The sequence below is a fragment of the Triticum aestivum genome, chromosome 6B (genome assembly GCF_018294505.1).
Source record: "Triticum aestivum cultivar Chinese Spring chromosome 6B, IWGSC CS RefSeq v2.1, whole genome shotgun sequence".
Classification (NCBI taxonomy): Eukaryota; Viridiplantae; Streptophyta; class Magnoliopsida; order Poales; family Poaceae; genus Triticum; species Triticum aestivum.
Genome location: NC_057810.1, coordinates 48,643,767 through 48,660,348, shown reverse-complemented (window position 1 = coordinate 48,660,348; position 16,582 = coordinate 48,643,767). Strand labels below are relative to the sequence as shown.

At 46.3% G+C, this 16,582-nt stretch overlaps 1 protein-coding gene across 1 annotated transcript; it reads left to right on the top strand.

The window, feature by feature from the left end:
* The first annotated feature begins 9,505 nt into the window (after positions 1–9,505).
* Positions 9,506–14,405, top strand: LOC123135682 (autophagy protein 5-like). Its single transcript, XM_044554859.1, has 8 exons — positions 9,506–9,796; positions 10,494–10,618; positions 10,740–10,806; positions 11,308–11,397; positions 12,773–12,860; positions 12,993–13,124; positions 13,396–13,527; positions 14,018–14,405. Exons 1-8 carry the CDS (start codon positions 9,668–9,670, stop codon positions 14,347–14,349), a joined length of 1,095 nt encoding a protein of 364 aa, XP_044410794.1. The 5' UTR covers positions 9,506–9,667; the 3' UTR covers positions 14,350–14,405.
* The last annotated feature ends 2,177 nt before the right edge of the window (positions 14,406–16,582 follow it).

Sequence of the window (16,582 nt, the reverse complement as noted above, 5' to 3'; positions counted from 1 at the left end):
ATATACAACTCTTCTTCCAGAAATCCATTCAAGAATGCAGTTTTGACATCCATTTGCCAAATTTCATAATTATGAAATGCAGCAATAGCTAACATGATTCGGACAGACTTAAGCATCGCTACGGGTGAGAAAGTCTCATCGTAGTCAACCCCTTGAACTTGTCGAAAACCTTTTGCAACAAGTCGAGCTTTATAGACAGTTATATTACCATCAGCGTCAGTCTTCTTCTTAAAAATCCATTTATTCTCAATGGCTTGCCGATCATCGGGCAAGTCAACCAAAGTCCATACTTTGTTTTCATACATGGATCCCATCTCAGATTTCATGGCCTCTAGCCATTTTGCGGAATCTGGGCTCATCATCGCTTCCTCATAGTTCGTAGGTTCATCATGGTCAAGCAACATGACTTCCAGAATTGGATTACCGTACCACTCTGGTGCGGATCTTATTCTGGTAGACCTACGAGGTTCAGTAGAAACTTGATCTGAAGTTTCATGATCAATATCATTAGCTTCCTCACTAGCTGGTGTAGTTGTCACAGGAACCGGTTCTTGTGATGAACTACTTTCTAATAAGGGAGTAGATACAGTTATCTCATCAAGTTCTACTTTCCTCCCACTCACTTCTTTCAAGAGAAACTCTTTCTCTAGAAAGGATCCGATTTTAGCAACGAAAATCTTGCCCTCAGATCTGTGATAGAAGGTGTACCCAATAGTCTCTTTTGGGTATCCTATGAAGACACATTTCTCCGATTTGGGTTCGAGCTTATCTGGTTGAAGTTTCTTCACATAAGCATCGCAGCCCCAAATTTTAAGAAACGACAACTTTGGTTTCTTGCCAAACCACAGTTCATAAGGCGCCGTCTTAACGGATTTTGATGGTGCCCTATTTAACATGAATGCGGCCGTCTCTAAAGCATAACCCCAAAACGATAGCGGTAAATCAGTAAGAGACATCATAGATCGCACCATATCTAGTAAAGTACGATTACGATGTTCGGACACACCATTTCGTTATGGTGTTCCGGGTGGCGTGAGTTGCAAAACTATTTCGTGTTGTTTCAAGTGTAGACCAAACTCGTAACTCAAATATTCTCCTCCACGATCAGATCGTAGAAATTTTATTTTCCTGTTACGATGATTTTCTACTTCACTCTGAAATTCTTTGAACTTTTCAAATGTTTCAGACTTGTGTTTCATCAAGTAGATATACCCATATCTGCTCAAATCATCTGTGAAGGTGAGAAAATAACGATATCCGCCGCGAGCCTCAACATTCATTGGACCACAAACATCAGTATGTATGATTTCCAACAAATCAGTTGCTCGCTCCATAGTTCCGGAGAACGGCGTTTTAGTCATCTTGCCCATGAGGCACGGTTCGCAAGTACCAAGTGATTCATAATCAAGTGATTCCAAAATCCCATCAGTATGGAGTTTCTTCATGCGCTTTACACCGATATGACCTAAACGGCAGTGCCACAAATAAGTTGCACTATCATTATTAACTCTGCATCTTTTGGTTTCAACACTATGAATATGTGTATCACTACTATCGAGATTTAATAAAAATAGACCACTCTTCAAGGGTGCATGACCATAAAATATATTACTCATATAAATAGAACAACCATTATTCTCTGATTTAAATGAATAACCATCTCGCATCAAACAAGATCCAGATATAATGTTCATGCTTAACGCTGGCACCAAATAACAATTATTTAGGTCTAAAACTAATCCCGATGGTAGATGTAGAGGTATTGACTTTGGAACCATTTCCCACGCGCATCGTCACCTCGTCCTTAGCCAATCTTCACTTAATCCGTAGTCCCTATTTCAAGTTGCAAATATTAGCAACAGAACCAGTATCAAATACCCAGGTGCTACTGCGAGCATTAGTAAGGTACACATCAATAACATGTATATCACATATACCTTTGTTCACTTTGCCATCCTTCTTATCCGCCAAATACTTGGGGCAGTTCCGCTTCCAGTGTCCAGTCTGCTTGCAGTAGAAGCACTCAGTTTCAGGCTTAGGTCCAGACTTGGGTTTCTTCTCTTGAGCAGCAACTTGCTTGCTGTTCTTTTTGAAGTTCCCCTTTTTCTTCCCTTTGCCCTTTTTCTTGAAACTGGTGGTCTTGTTAACCATCAACACTTGATGCTCCTTCTTGATTTCTACCTCCGCAGTTTTTAGCATCGCGAAGAGCTCGGGAATAGTCTTGTTCATCCCTTGCATATTATAGTTCATCACGAAGCTCTTGTAGCTTGGTGGCAGTGATTGAAGAATTCTGTCAATGACACTATCATCAGGAAGATTAACTCCCAGTTGAATCAAGTGATTATTATACCCAGATATTTTGAGTATGTGTTCACTGACAGAACTATTCTCCTCCATCTTGCAGCTGTAGAATTTATTGGAGACTTCATATCTCTCAATCCGGGCATTTGCTTGAAATATTAACTTCAACTCCTGGAACTTCTCATATGCCCCATGACGTTCAAAACGTCGTTGAAGACCCGATTCTAAGCCGTAAAGCATGGCACACTGAACTATCGAGTAGTCATCAGCTTTGCTCTGCCAGACGTTCTTAACGTCGTCAGTTGCATCAGTAGCAGGCCTGGCACCCAGCGGTGCTTCCAGGACGTAATTTTTCTATGCAGCAATGAGGATAATCCTCAGGTTACAGACCCAGTCCGTGTAATTGCTACCATCATCTTTCAACTTTGCTTTCTCAAGGAACGCATTAAAATTCAACGGAACAACAGCACGAGCCATCTATCTACAAACAAACATAGACAAGCAAAATACTATCAGGTACTAAGTTTCATGATAAATTTAAGTTCAATTAATCATATTACTTAAGAACTCCCACTTAGACAGACATCTCTCTAGTCATCTAAGTGATCACGTGATCCAAATCAACTAAACCATGTCCGATCATCACGTGAGATGGAGTAGTTTCAATGGTGAACATCACTATGTTGATCATATCTACTATATGATTCACGCTCGACCTTTCGGTCTCCGTGTTCCGAGGCCATATCTGTATATGCTAGGCTCGTCAAGTATGACCTGAGTATTCCGCGTGTGCAACTGTTTTGCACCCGTTGTATTTGAACGTAGAGCCTATCACACCCGATCATCACGTGGTGTCCCAGCACGAAGAACTTTCGCAACGGTGCATACTCAGGGAGAACACTTCTTGATTATTAGTGAGAGATCATCTTAAAATGCTACCGTCAATCAAAGCAAGATAAGATGCATAAAGGATAAACATCACATGCAATCAATATAAGTGATATGATATGGCCATCATCATCTTGTGCTTGTGATCTCCATCTTCGAAGCACCGTCATGATCACCATCATCACCGGCGCGACACCTTGATCTCCATCGTAGCATCGTTGTTGTTACGCCATCTATTGCTTCTACGACTATCGCTACCGCTTAGAGATAAAGTAAAGCAATTACAGGGCGTTTGCATTTCATACAATAAAGCGACAACCATATGGCTCCTGCCAGTTGCCGATAACTTCGGTTACAAAACATGATCATCTCATACAATATAATATAGCATCACGTCTTGACCATATCACATCACAACATGCCCTGCAAAAACAAGTTAGACGTCCTCTACTTTGTTGTTGCAAATTTTACGTGGCTGCTACGGGCTTTAGCAAGAACCGTTCTTACCTACGCATAAAAACCACAACGATAGTTCGTCAAGTTGGTGCTGTTTTAACCTTCGCAAGGACCGGGCGTAGCCACACTCGATTCTGCTAAAGTGAGAGAGACAGACACCCGCCAGTCACCTTTAAGCACGAGTGCTCGCAACGGTGAAACCAGTCTCGCGTAAGCGTACGCATAATGTCGGTCCGGACCGCTTCATCTCACAATACCGCCGAACCAAAGTATGACATGCTGGTAAGCAGTATGACTTGTATCGCCCACAACTCACTTGTGTTCTACTCGTGCATATAACATCAACGCATAAAACCTAGGCTCGGATGCCACTGTTGGGGAACGTAGTAATTTCAAAATTTTCCTACGCACACGCAAGATCATGGTGATGGCATAGCAACGAGACGGGAGAGTGTTGTCCACGTACCCTCGTAGACCGTAAGCGGAAGCGTTAGCACAACGCGGTTGATGTAGTCGTACGTCTTCACGATCCGACCGATCCAAGCACCGAACGTACGGCACCTCCGAGTTCAGCACACGTTCAGCTCGATGACGATCCCCGGGCTCCGATCCAGCAAAGCTTCGGGGATGAGTTCCGTCAGCACGACGGCGTGGTGACGATGATGATGTACTACCGGCGCAGGGCTTCGCCTAAACTCCGCGACGATATGACCGAGGTGGAATATGGTGGAGGGGGGCACCGCACACGGCTAAGGAACGATCCGTAGATAAACTTGTGTGTTATGGGGTGCCCCCCTGCCCCCGTATATAAAGGAGGGAGGGGGAGGTGCGGCCGGCCCCCTTGGGGTGCGCCTGGAGGAGTCCTACTCCCACCGGGAGTAGGACTCCCCTCTCTTGCCTTGGTGGAGAAGGAAAGGGGGGAGGGGAAAGAGGAAAGGGGGGCGCCGCTCCCCCTTCCTTGTCCTATTCGGACTAGGGGGGGAGGGGGCGTGCGGCCTGCCCTGGCCGGCCCTCCTCTTCTCCCTCATGGCCCACTAAGGCCCATTAACCCCCGGGAGGGTTCCGGTAACCCCACGGTGTTCCGGTAAAATCCCGATTTCACCCGGAACCTTTCCGATGTCCAAATATAGGCTTCCAATATATCAATATTTATGTCTCGACCATTTCGGGACTCCTTGTCATGTCCGTGATTACATTCGGGACTCCGAACAAACTTCGGTATATCAAAACTTATAAACTCATAATAATACTGTCATCATAACTTTAAGCGTGCGGACCCTACGGGTTCGAGAACTATGTAGACATGACCTAGAACTATTCTCGGTCAATAACCAATAGCGGAACCTAGATGCCCATATTGGTTCCTACATATTCTACGAAGATCTTTATCGGTCAAACCGCATAACAACATACGTTGTTCCCTTTGTCATCGGTATGTTACTTGCCCGAGATTTGATCGTCGGTATCCAATACCTAGTTCAATCTCGTTATCGGCAAGTCTCTTTACTCGTTCTGTAATGCATCATCCCGTAACCAACTCATTTGGTCACATTGCTTGCAAGGCTTATAATGATGTGCATTACCGAGAGGGCCCAGAGATACCTCTCCGACAATCGGAGTGACAAAACCTAATCTCGAAATACGCCAACTCAACATGTACCTTCGGAGACACCTGTAGTACTCCTTTATAATCACCCAGTTACGATGTGACGTTTGGTAGTACCCAAAGTGTTCCTCGGGTAAACGGGAGTTGCATAATCATAGTTACAGGAACATGTATAAGTCATGAAGAAAGCAATAGCAATATACTAAACGATCAAGTGCTAGGCTAACGGAACGGGTCATGTCAATCACATCATTCTCCTAATGATGTGATCCCATTAATCAAATGACAATACATGTCTATGGTTAGGAAACATAACCATCTTTGATTAACGAGCTAGTCAAGTAGAGGCATACTAGTGACTATATGTTTGTCTATGTATTCACACATGTATCATGTTTCCGGTTAATACAATTCTAGCATGAATAATAAACATTTATCATGATATGAGGAAATAAATAATAACTTTATTATTGCCTCTAGGGCATATTTCCTTCAGTGGCCCCTCCCGATGGACCCCGGAACTCCTCCGGTGGCCCCGGTACAATACCGATATGCCCCCGAAACCTTCCGGTGACCGTATGACAACTTCCCATATATAAACCTTTACCTCCGAACCATTCTGGAACTCCTCGTGACGTTCGGGATCTCATCCGGGACTCCGAACAACATTCGGTAATCACATACAAGTCTTCCTAATAACCCTAGCGTCACCGAACCTTAAGTGTGTAGACCCTACGGGTTCGGGAGACACGCAGACATGACCGAGACGGCTCTCTGGTCAATAACCAATAGCGGGATCTGGATACCCATGTTGGCTCCCACATGCTCCTCGATGATCTCATCGGATGAACCACGATGTCGAGGATTCAATCAACCCCGTATTCAATTCCCTTTGTCAATCGGTACGTTACTTGCCCGAGACTCGATCGTCGGTATCCCAATACCTCGTTCAGTCTCGTTACCGGCAAGTCACTTTACTCGTACCATAATGCATCCCGTGACCAGACACTTGGTCACTTTGAGCTCATTATGATGATGCACTACCGAGTGGGCCCAGTGATACCTCTCCGTTATACGGAGTGACAAATCCCAGTCTCGATCCGTGTCAACCCAACAGACACTTTCGGAGATACCTGTAGTGCACCATTTTAGTCACCCAGTTACGTTGTGACGTTTGGTTAACCCAAAGCACTCCTACGTTATCCGGGAGTTACACGATCTCATGGTCTAAGGAAGAGATACTTGACATAGGAAAAGCTCTAGCAAAACGAACTACACGATCATGTGCTATGCTTAGGATTGGGTCTTGTCCATCACATCATTCTCGTAATGATGTGATCCCGTTATCAACGACATCCAATGTCCATAGTCAGGAAACCATGACTATCTGTTGATCAACGAGTTAGTCAACTAGAGGCTCACTAGGGACATATTGTGGTCAATGTATTCACACGTGTATTACGATTTTCGGATAATACAATTATAGCATGAATAAAGGCAATTATCATGAACAAGGAAATATAATAATAATCCTTTTATTATTGCCTCTAGGGCATATTTCTAACAGAATATACATTTGCTGTATTGACAAAATATATTCCTGTATCCCTCTTTCACATTGCAATCTATTTTGGCTTAAAGCCCAAGGAGATAGTGATATGCTAGATAATTGCTGCTCGTTTTTGTTGGCATCTGTTTTTTTGGCTGGCATCTGTTGTTGCATAGAGTTTCCACATAATTGCCACTGTTTCTTTTCTTCTTATCCGCAAGCATAACAAAATAAGACGACGATACCTGTGCTACACTGTTGCTATTTTCGCCCCTGCCACAGCATTCATCTTCCTTCCCATAGGAGTATTTGTTTCATTTATTGATCTTTATTTTGTCTACACCAGCTTTTTGGGCCAAGAATCGGGTATTTTCCACTCTTGGTGTCAAATTCAAGCCAAGTCAATTAATTGCTTATAACTTAGAGCATCTCTAGTAGACCCCGTACAATGCTGACCCGCAAAACTTGTTTACCGTTCGTGAAAAACGGTTTTGCGGGCCGACACGGGCTGTGGCCGAGCAAACCCTACGTAGCCGACCCGTAAAACAACATATTCGTGGGGTACCATGTCCATCATCATCTTGGTCGCTTTTCACCCGTCGTCATATGATCTTCACTCTGCACCACCGCCATCGATGCCATCATCGGCACTTGTTCCAACTCCGGCACCAAAAGCATCACCGGACGCACTGAAAGCATCAACGACACTGGTTCCAACTCCTGATGAGAAAACATCACCGGCACCGAAACACCCATCGGCCATCGCTAGCATCCTCCTCTTCAACATGTCTCTCCTTGCCATATCATGTCATTCTTTGGTGATGTCTCCATATCATCGTGGTTCAATGTCATGATCTTGTTCTCCTCGGTAAGAAGTTTGGCCATGGCTTTGGTCTCATCGGCAAAGACTCTTCTCTCCTCAATGGCCGCCTTACGCAACCCCTCGTCCTTGAGCAATTGCCACTTCTCTTGCTTCTCTCGTGCCTTCTTCTTGGCCAACTCTTACTTTGCCTCCAATGTCTTCGCCAACATCAACTCATTTGATTGCACCATGGCATCCATCTTTGTCGGTGCGACGAACATGTGCGTTCGCCACCGTGACTTATGCACCGGCGTACGGCGAGTCATACATTTAGTATCAAGGCTTGGCGTAAGATGAGCCAGAGAAGCCGCTCTTTGTGAGATCAAGGAGGGCATTAAGAAGATCAAGGTGGCCAAGAAAACTCCCTAGAAAAGCCTCCCTTGCCGGGCAGGCGAGCCCGGCAGGGTCGAGGCTACGCTTGGGGACCGAGCCCAAGTCACCCCAAACAAGGTTCCCGGGGCCGCCAAGGCCATAAAACAAGAGCCCGACAGGTCCCGTACCGGCAGACCCCCGCCAAGACGCCACCCCTCCACCTCATCGCACGCAAGTCACTATTCGATGTGGTGTCAAGCTCTCAAGTGGCTAGGTGGATTCTGTCAGGTACGTGGTGACCTGCTGGAGAAGAGATTAGCTTTATTGACACCCGTCCAGATGGCGTGCCACGCTAAGAAGGAGAAGATGGATAAGCGGCGCGGCACGCTTACCGGGCTTCAACCTTAACATGACACCTAGCAGTGCATTTAATGCACTTTGTCCTAACTGCCAGAGTTAGATATGATAACACTGTTAACCATCTAATCACATGATAATGACTGTTTTGCCACTGTGGTCGCCTTTAAGCTATAAAAGGAGGCGCGAGGCAACCTAGAAAAGGGTTCGAACATTTTGACCCATGAGCATCTGTACGTGCACGCTGCTCTCCCCGAGGCACCGTTGCCTAGCTTGAGCTCGTCGCATCTTCGTGTTCCTCCACATCAATCCACCATAGCAGGAGTAGGGGTTTACGCTGCAAAGCGGCCCGAACCTGGGTAAAAGAGAGTAGTCCATCGCCGCGTTGCCCTGCTGTTTTCTGCTCTTTTGTGCAATGTGATTGTCTCCTCACCGAATCACAAAGGGGCAACCCTGCCCCATAGGTGATCATGCTTCCACGCCGACAATCTTGTCCCGCAAGCTCGATGTCTCGTGTTCCCTCTTGATCTTCTCCCTTGTTTCCTTGTCTCCATTGAGCTTGTTCAAGTTTCGTGGGCCATCATCATCTTTATCATCATCCATGTTTGTAATTGAACCTCTCTTCGGTGGGGATTCTTTCTCAATTAACTTCCACTTCTCACACTCTTTTAACAATTCCCATCAATGCTCTAGTTTAAATAACTTGCCATCCAAAGCTTCCATGTCGTTGTATCTTTATTGGGCAATTTTGTCAATGTCAAATGATGCAATCACTTTGATTGCTACAAATGATTTGCACAACTTGGGACATGAAAACGAACTCACATAGTCCGATGCCACGATCCCACTTGAAGGTGCATTGCGAGCTTGTTACAAGCAAGCAGCCCAACGGTTACATTTTTTCGATGGATCCATTAATTTTGTATGTTGGGTTACCCATGTATGTGTGATTATGACTATCTACATCAATTGATATAGAGGGCGAGAGTTTATCTATTTTTCAGAAAATATAATTATATACGTGGTCCTATCTCTTATATTTGGATGAACCACGTTCAGAATCGGACGGTGGATATCGAATCAAATCCATCGCGGCAACGTGAAGAAAAAAGAGAGGCGCCGGGCCCCGACTCCAACTCTTCCCTCTTCCCTCTTCAGAAGAAGAATCCTCCTTTGTGCAAGCAGAAGCAGAGCATCCGAAGTTCCGAACTTGCGAGCTGTAGGCAGATTGGTCCGCGGGACGGCGGTGGAGGAGGCGTCGCCGGCGGCGAGCTCGGCTGACAGCCTGACACTACCGCGCGTGGGACCGGTCCGTCGTCCTCCGCCGGCGCGAGCAATGTCGGCGGCGCCGCAGGACGCGTGGCCGGAGGAGGCAGCGCGGTGGCACTGGACTGGCGCCGTGCCGCTCCAGGTCCACCTCCACGACGCCGACGTCACCGCGCTCCCGCCGCCCCCGCCCTTCATGGTAACATGCCACTCCCCATCCACTGTGCCGGCCATCCGAAATCCCAAATCTGGTTGCTAGCAGATTATTGGATTCTGGATGCTAGGATCACGGTTGCTGATAGGTTTCAATCCAGCCTTCCCGTGAGCTCCAAAAGCCTATTTTTTTCTAAGGCAAACCCTCGCCAAATCTTGTTACTCCCTCCGATCCATATTAACTGTCGCTGATTTAGTACAACCTTGTGGGACTAGTAATTTTCTTGCACATGATCATGGAGTTGATTCTGCTTGTGGTTCGTCACAAGCATGGAGTTATCGATATGTTTTCTATCCTGCTTATGTAAGAGGCAAAGTTTGCCGCAGGCATGCCCTGCATATGTTTGATATGCTGAAGATGGATATACATTTGTTGTATGGACAAACTATACTCCTGTATCCCTCTTTCACATTGCAATCTATTTTGGCTTGAAGCCCAAGCTGATAGTGATATGCGAGATAATTGCTGCTCGTTTTTTGTTGGCATCTGATGTTGCATAGAGTTTCCACATGATTGCCACTGTTTCTTTTCTTGTTATCCGCAAGCGTAACAAAATAGGACGATACCTCTATGTGCAGCACGTACGCTACACTACTGCTATTTTCACCCCTGCCAGAGCATTTATCTTTCTTCCCAAAGGAATATTTGTTCCATTTATTGATCTTTATTTTGTCTACACCAGCTTTTCGGGCCAAGAATTGGGTATTTCCCACTCTTGGTGTCGACTATAAAGGCTCATTTCAGCAGCTCACTCCCACCAGGGGTTGATACTGTTTGGTTTGAGTATAAGGGGCTGCTGCTGAAATGGTAACATATGTTATCTCCTACTAATATTAATAATGATGGTCTATCGCCTTTTTAAATCTTGAGAACCCATGTTGCTGTCGCTTTTATTTGCTGACAGCCCTTTTTATCTTCGCATTGTTAGGTATATACCCATTGGTGTTCTTTTCGACCTTCTTTGTGCTGAGCCAGAAAGGCCATGGAATCTAACAGTAAGGCTACGAGTCCTCTAGCACTTCTGTTTATACACCTTTTCTTTTATGTTTGTTTATTTTTGTTTACTTTGCAAGGTGTTTTTCTGGTGTTGGATTAGTAGAAACCTTTTGATAAAAAATTGTGCACTTCCTCTTAGCGTTTAAGTTTGCTGGAAATACTGTTAAAGATTTATGCCATAATGTTCTCAGGATCTAGTTCGTTACTTAACTTAGCAATTAAGTTCAATAAATTACCAATTAGAGTGTAAAATATTCATATCCATGCCACATATTTTTGTAATCCTTGCTTAATTGCAATCAGCCATCCATCAGCGTACGGATATTAGAAACCAAGTTTATAACCATCTTTTCTTACAGGGTACATTTTCATTGAGAAGTTTGTCTTTCTGAAAACACAAGTCATTTGCATGAATCTGCTATTCTGTTTCTATGTGGTATCCCCTGTTACTTGCTCCAGTTGTTCGCCATATGCACACAACTTACGCATAAAATTTGTAGGTTCATTTTAGGGGGTATCCTGCAGATATATTATCACCATGTGAAGGTGAAGATAGTGTAAAGTGGAATTACAACAATTCCCTGAAAGAGGTTTGTTTTGAGAACTTTTTTTTAGAGAAAAGGCATCAACCGAGCCTGAGATGGGGCTCGAGCCTAGCCCGGCTTTGAATTAACAAAGCCATCAACCGGCCAGGATTACAGATCACAAGAACCAAAGAAAGAAAAACAACACGGTAAGATACATAGACGCTGGAAAGCAGCTAACTAGCCTCAAAGCTACAAGCTAGAAGATAAAACAGATAAGCACACAACTGCAGATATCGAGGCCCTCCTCCGAGAACGAAGCATCAGGGAGCTAGACCAAGCTGGCACCGAGGAGAAGGGGATGACCGGCATCACAGGGAGTGTGGTCACCAAACAGCTATGGACCCCGGCGCGGCACAACCATCCTATTCCATCTCCGAAGAAGGCCACAACCTCCTCGCCTGGCTCGAAAGGCGCCGCACCGTCGGAAGATAGAATGCTCCACCTAGAACTAGAATGGTTGTTGCCGGAGGATGGCCACATAGAGAGGATCCCCGCACTCCCGACGAGCCGTCAAAGCTTCCCACAAGCAGAATTGCCCATGGCCCGGCTGCAGAGGAGGGATAGCACCAAGCTTGGACGAAGAAGACACACCACTGACTTCGCCGAAAGCACCCCAACAGCGCACACCAACCAAACAGCTCCCAAAGGCGACGCCTTCAAGAAGGAGTACGACGCCGAGAGCGCCGCCGCCGCCCACCGAGGTTAGGGCTTTCACCCGGGAGGCTAGAGGAGGGCGGGTGGAGGGAGTCAGACCTGACAAACGCCTCCAAGGAGGAAGAACAGTGCCCTCGGGCGCCGTCGCCGTCGCTGCCAGCCATGGCCGGCCATGGATTTCTCCTGGTTTGTCTCCACACCACCACCCCACCCGCAGCGGAGGCCGAAGATCGAAGAAGAACGCCGAGCCAGGCCCGGAGGGGAGGGGTCGCACCGCGTCGGGGAAAGCAGGGAACGCCAGATCTGGTGCCGCCGGCCGCCAGGACCGCGCTAGGTCCACGCCCAACGGATCCCCGCCGTCCTTACGGCCAGGGACACCGCCACCACGCCCGCGCCACCGCTCGCCGCAGAGTCGGTGGCGCCACTCCGACCGAGGCCGCCGCCCCAGATCCCGTGGCTCCTAGCGAAAAGCAGAGCAGCAGATGCCCCGCCGCCACCTTCCTCGGCGGCGCCCCGGGCTTGCCCGGCGGCGACCTCAGGCGGCGGCGAGGGGGTGGGAGACGGGAGGGGGAGGACTCTACCGCGATCTAGGGTTTCGCCCCCGAGACGCCCTGGAGGGGCGGCGCGGGGGTCAGGGGAGGCTGATCTTGTTTTGAGAACTAGTGTTACGCAACAACTCTTTCTTCCGATCTCAAACAATAATGTAATATTTTCTCTTGTTCAGGCTGCCTTCATCATAACTGGAAACAGTAAGAATGTGATGAATATGTCCCAGGCTGATCAACTTGCTATGTGGGAATCAGTGAGGAAAAGTATGCTCGCCAGAAACTACCTTTCTGTATGAACTACTTTCTACCATTTGTGGAAGATCCATTCTCTCAATGCTTCTGACCTTCATTCGTGCTTTGACTACAGACGTGTTATTTTGTTATTACTTGTTATAGGAGACACGGATAGTTATATGAATATCTCTACCAAGCTTAAGCTTGGACCTTTTGAAGATCACTTCTGGACTTCCTCGTTAGAGCCTCGACAAGGTTCTGATGAGCCTGAATCTCCTGGATCTGTCAAACCATGTATGGTCTCCTGTCACTGAGTTGTCTACTTTTGTATTAGTTGAACGTTTCATACCAATTTTTTTTTTGTCTAGGCATTTTTTTTACATTAGTTAATTGTTGCATGCTTTTCACATATTTAGTACTTCATATACATTTTCAAGTTATACAATGATGAACCTATACATTATTGCATTCGTATGACATTAAAATACGGCTATTATAAAAATGGATTTGTGCCACATTAAGAAATCATTGCTCTGATACATCTATTCAATTAATACCTGGTTAGGCAGGGTACCTGTTCGATTATACGTGCGCAGAGTTCAAGAAGACCTTGAGTATTTCGAAGATGCGATTCCTGTCAGTGATTGGGAAAGTGTATCCTATATAAATCGGCCATTCGAGATCCGAAAGGAGGGAGGTACGTAGCTCTGCTGCCAACATTTATGTTATCATTTGAATGCCAATATGGAGGGAGGAAGGATTTTGCTTGTCGTAATTACCAACCATGTAGTAGTGCTTATCAGAAAAATATTAAATATTTTGTATTATATACCATCTAGAGGTTATCCCCAAACTGGGAAGCATGCACATGTACATTTCTTCCATTGGCAAACTGGTGCAGCTTCTGTTATTTTGAGAGAATATTTATCCATAGATTGTAAAGACCCTGCTACTATTTAACCTTCTGCTTTGCGACCCCTTTTGAGCAAAGGGCTGTAAATACTGGGTCTAACATTTTGTTATCTTTAATGAGGAAACAAGTGTGACCGAGTATAATCACCCCTGAAACTGTCAAAAGTACATGTTACCAACTGCCCTCCGCTCACATTCTTTGCTTCATGATGGTTGTGGTGTTGCGGTAACAGTGAGATTTCCTTCACACATATACACATCGTGCTGTTTTGCAGGTAGAAGGATAACTACCCTGGAACATGCCTTGGAGACGTTGCTACCAGAGTTCTTTGGCTCGAAGCCCACAGCTAGAGCTGCTGATCCTGAACCTGCGTCCACGACGCCAGACTCTGCACCCGACGATTCAGATACCACTCAAGGGACTCCTCGCGACAGAGAAGCAGCTTTGGCGAGTCCGCAGGAGATGGATGTGGCCAAGAAGGCCAGAGTGAAGCTGGTGAGGATACAAGGCATGGAGCTCGGCCTGGATACGCCGTTCCTCTGGGTGGCCAACAACCTGAGGAACCCCGAATGCTTCCTCCATGTCTGTGTATACATTGGCGCATGAATGTAACGGCGACAGAAGCACAGTAGATGAAAGGTTAGATAGCATAGGAGACCAGGAATGGCCTGCTAGTTTTGTTCTTTTGTTTGTACATACAGATGGTAAAATCCTGATCGTTTAGGTGTGTCGATGTAAGATCTGCAGCTACCGGTGCGGGTTTGAGTACGATGATGAATGGAATGAGTCCTGTTCCACAAATCACAATGCATGGTGGCGGTGTAATTCGTATGCCATCTGCGTCAAATTCAAGCCCAGTCATTTAATTGCTTATAACTTAACTTCATTTGGGAACACTTCAGTTACAACTAGTCCCTCCATATCAAAATATAAGACGCTTCTTGACACTAGTATTTTTGAGCAATGCAATTGATGGCATCATCGCGCCACTTCGTTAAATGATTCACTTCCTTCTTTGTTGTACGGTTCAGAACGAAAACGACGTTCTGGAAACATACCCCCAGCTGCGACGAGATCTCGACGCGTGACACTGCGTGCTTCCTGTCACTACCGGAATAACCCTATATGCCTACGGCCTTATCTATGCCGACGGCTTTTTGTCGGGGCCGTCGGCATAACTCGAGCTACGCAGACGGCCTGGGAAAAGCCGTCGACATAGAGAAGCCGTTGGCATACCTCCATCTATGCCTACGGCAGCCGTAGGCATAGTTAGGCCGTCGGCATATATCAATCTATGCCTACGGTGGCCGTAGGCATAGTTAGGCTGTCGGCATAGATGTGGCCCTGGTGGCCCAGGGACAAACGGCGGGCTGACGCCGTCAAATCTATGCCGACGGCCCTGACGGCGGCCGTCAGCATAGATATTATCTATATTTTTTTACTAGGAGCTGCCACATGGCAGATCTATGCCGACGGCAAAGCCGTAGACATAGTTTTCCATCTATGCCTACGGCCTTGCCGTAGGCATAGCCCCGCCACGTGGCACCTCCTGGCAGCCCCTGGCCGAGAACTATGCCTATGGCATGGCCGTAGGCATAGATATTATTTGTTTTTATTTTAAATTATTTTTATTTTTTAAGTTAAATTTTGTTTAATTTAAATCTAACTTATCTAAACTTAAACATACACAAATTATACATCGATTTAGGGTAGAATTTTCCATAGATTATGAATATCCAGTTTGTTTTTGTTTTTGAGTATGTTAGAAATGTGGCCTCCTGTACTTTTGCATATAGGTCCTTCTGCTTTATTAAAATCATAAGTAATTGATACTTGGATTGATTTTGACGAAATTCATATGGTTTTTTATCAGAATCTTGAAAGGATTATGTGCTATACTATGTTTCAAATTTGAACAAACTTGAATCATGTTTGCTTCATCAGACTGTTTCAAGGATTGTGGTGGCGGGTGCAAAGGCAACTGGCTCAGGAGTGTGACCCTTCATGGACGCCGATGCCGTTGTCACTTGGAGGGAGGAAACGGCCATGTCGGGTTGACACGAAGGGAATCTTATGGTGGGTTTGTCCCAGACCTTGTTCTCAAGTGTTCCTATGGGCCGACCTATCACAACCAGGTGAAAACGTCCATTGGTCAAAGATCGTCCGGTGAAAGTCAAAGGCGTAGATTTCCGGGTCAACTTGTCCAGGGTTCGGCTGACCGGGGGCCTTGGGGGGGGGGACAATGCCACCAGAGCATCGCGCCGAGTCCTCATACATGTCGAAAGATGTGGTGCCATGTCTAAAGAGGCAATACGCGGCTCCGGTGTGAGGTTTGCCCTCATGAACGGCGATGCAATCGAAGTAATCCTTCTGCGGTTTTGGCGTTGCATGAATATTCCTGAACACTTGAAGCGTAATCAATTCATGAGATTTTTACACAGTGCAGACACATATGATATAATATGTGTGGCAATTTCTTATATTTTTGTAAGATGCAGGAGTATGTGAAAAAATCCCCCACCATGGATTGTTCTTCGCATGTCTACGAGTGTGGTCGGGGGCCTTTGGGGGCTAGCTATGCCATCAAATCTTGCGCCAGGTCCTCTTACATGTCTGGAAGTGTGCTGTCAGGTGCAAACAAACGACACGCGGCTCCGGAATGTGACCCCCTTCACGGAAGGCGCTGCCGCCGACACTTGCAGGGGGGGGGGGGGGAATGGCCGCATCGGGTCGACACGAGGGGGGTCCGCTGGTGTGTTGGGCCCAGACCTTGTTTTGAAATGTTCCTATGGGCTGACCTATCACAACCAGGTGGAAAAGTACGTTGGTCAAAGGCCGT

What these genes read in the sequence shown, in the direction of transcription:
- LOC123135682 (XM_044554859.1), top strand. Translation starts at nt 9,668, where the DNA reads ATGTCGGCGGCGCCGCAGGACGCGTGGCCGGAGGAGGCAGCGCGGTGG. An exon ending in CGCCGCCCCCGCCCTTCATG is followed by an intron (nt 9,797 to 10,493) that starts GTAACATGCCAC and finishes TGTCTACACCAG; the next exon opens with CTTTTCGGGCCAAGAATTGG. An exon ending in ACAACAATTCCCTGAAAGAG is followed by an intron (nt 11,398 to 12,772) that starts GTTTGTTTTGAG and finishes TCTCTTGTTCAG; the next exon opens with GCTGCCTTCATCATAACTGG.